This window comes from Octopus bimaculoides, chromosome 11, assembly GCF_001194135.2.
Source record: "Octopus bimaculoides isolate UCB-OBI-ISO-001 chromosome 11, ASM119413v2, whole genome shotgun sequence".
Lineage (NCBI taxonomy): Eukaryota > Metazoa > Mollusca > Cephalopoda > Octopoda > Octopodidae > Octopus > Octopus bimaculoides.
The window spans coordinates 54,728,023-54,729,732 of record NC_068991.1 but is presented as its reverse complement, the minus strand read 5'-3'; the positions used below and the strand labels follow the sequence as shown (position 1 = coordinate 54,729,732).

At 32.7% G+C, this 1,710-nt stretch overlaps 1 protein-coding gene across 16 annotated transcripts in view; it reads right to left on the bottom strand.

Annotated features, from left to right (window-relative positions):
• Positions 1-1,710, bottom strand: part of LOC106881762 (ryanodine receptor 2) — a 381,060-nt gene that overhangs the window by 8,004 nt on the left and 371,346 nt on the right. For all 16 annotated transcript variants that reach the window (XM_014932251.2, XM_014932252.2, XM_014932258.2 and 13 more), the window contains one exon: positions 1,127-1,175. In XM_014932251.2, coding sequence (XP_014787737.1) covers positions 1,127-1,175 — 49 coding nt within the window. The remainder of the gene's footprint in view (positions 1-1,126; positions 1,176-1,710) is intronic.

Sequence of the window (1,710 nt, the reverse complement as noted above, 5' to 3'; positions counted from 1 at the left end):
ACTATGGCTGGAGTATACTATACTCAAATCTTTGCTTCAGAGTGTATTCTACTGAAGACATAGCAGAGAAATACAGGGAGTAGAATTTTTTGGATGCACTAAATTCTTAGACACTTCCTAGCATTTACTGCTATCAGAAGGTATTAGAATTATTGTGAATTCGGGTGACAACAGAATAAAAATGTCTTCTTGAAGATGTATATATATATATATATATATATATATATATATATATATATCACATGATCACATGACTGACCTGACTATGAGATGTTGCACATTGCTAGTCATAATGCATTTTAAGTTGTTTTATCCCTCGAATTATGCCACCTTGCTGGCTAAGTGAGTAGGTCAACATTCTCCGTTGATCAAAAGGGGGACTGGAGCAATATAAAATGAAGTGTTTTGCTCAAGAACACAATGTGTCCCCTAGTCTGGGAATCGAACTCATGATCTAGTAATCATGGGCATAACACCCTTACCATTAGGCCACATGCTTTCATGTACAAATATAATTATACTTAATTACAGTTAGCAAATGTTAAAACAGTAAAGTACAACTGTTCCATGAAGGTATTATATAATCGTGCAGGAACTGAATTCTGTATTGATAAAGTTTAAACCAGAAATAGCATTCTGGTTCAGGTTTGTATTTATCTGGATTAGGCATGATGCTCATGCTCCTGATTGCATTTATATAGCTTTGCAAATATAGATATGACGGCAAGTCAGTCTTTTGTGTTCTTGTAATACCTTATGTCTCATCAACAAGACTTGTATAGGACTTGTATAGGACTTGTATAAAATTAAATGAAAAATAATTTTTGTACATATCAAACATTAAAGATACTTTGCAAAACATAAATGTGGAAATATATGTAAATTAGATGTAAAAGAGATGTAAATAAATTGTGAAATAGATGTAAATTTGATGCAAATTAGATGTAAATTTGATGTAAATTAGATGTAAAATAGATGTAAATTTTATACAAATTCAGATATAACTAGAAAATAAAATTTAAAAAATGAAATATTTTTTATATAATTTCATATTTCAAGTTGGGACTTCGTAAAAATGATCTAAAATTTTTTATTCCAAGATATATTGAGGTTAGAAGTGACTTACCAATTCCCCCTCCTGCCCTGAGGCCAGTATGTAAATGATAGACAAAACACTGAAAAAAGAAAATAAATTTATAGTAGAGAGATTGTTTGAAGATAAATAAAATAACTGGGGTCAACAGTTTAGTAAGGAAAACTAGAATATTTTACATGCTACATTCAATAATTGCTGTTACATTCAGTTTTCTTGTATATTGGATATTTATATAGTTTTAGGGAAATAAATCTCTTAGATTTTACCCCTAATAAGAAATTGTAAGAATTTCACCATAGGTAAAAAAAACAAACAGAATTTACAATATATATTTATCATCATCATCATCATCCTCATCATCATCATCGTTTAACGTCCGCTTTCCATGCTAGCATGGGTTGGACAATTTGACTGAGGACTGGTGAACCAAATGGCTACACCAGGCTCCAATCTGATTTGGCAGAGTTTCTACAGCTGGATGCCCTTCCTAACGCCAACCACTCCGAGAGTGTAGTGGGTGCTTTTACGTGCCACCGGCACAAAGGCTAGTCAGGTGGTACTGGCAATGGCCACACTCAAAATGGTGTATTTTATGTGCCACCTGCACAGGAGCC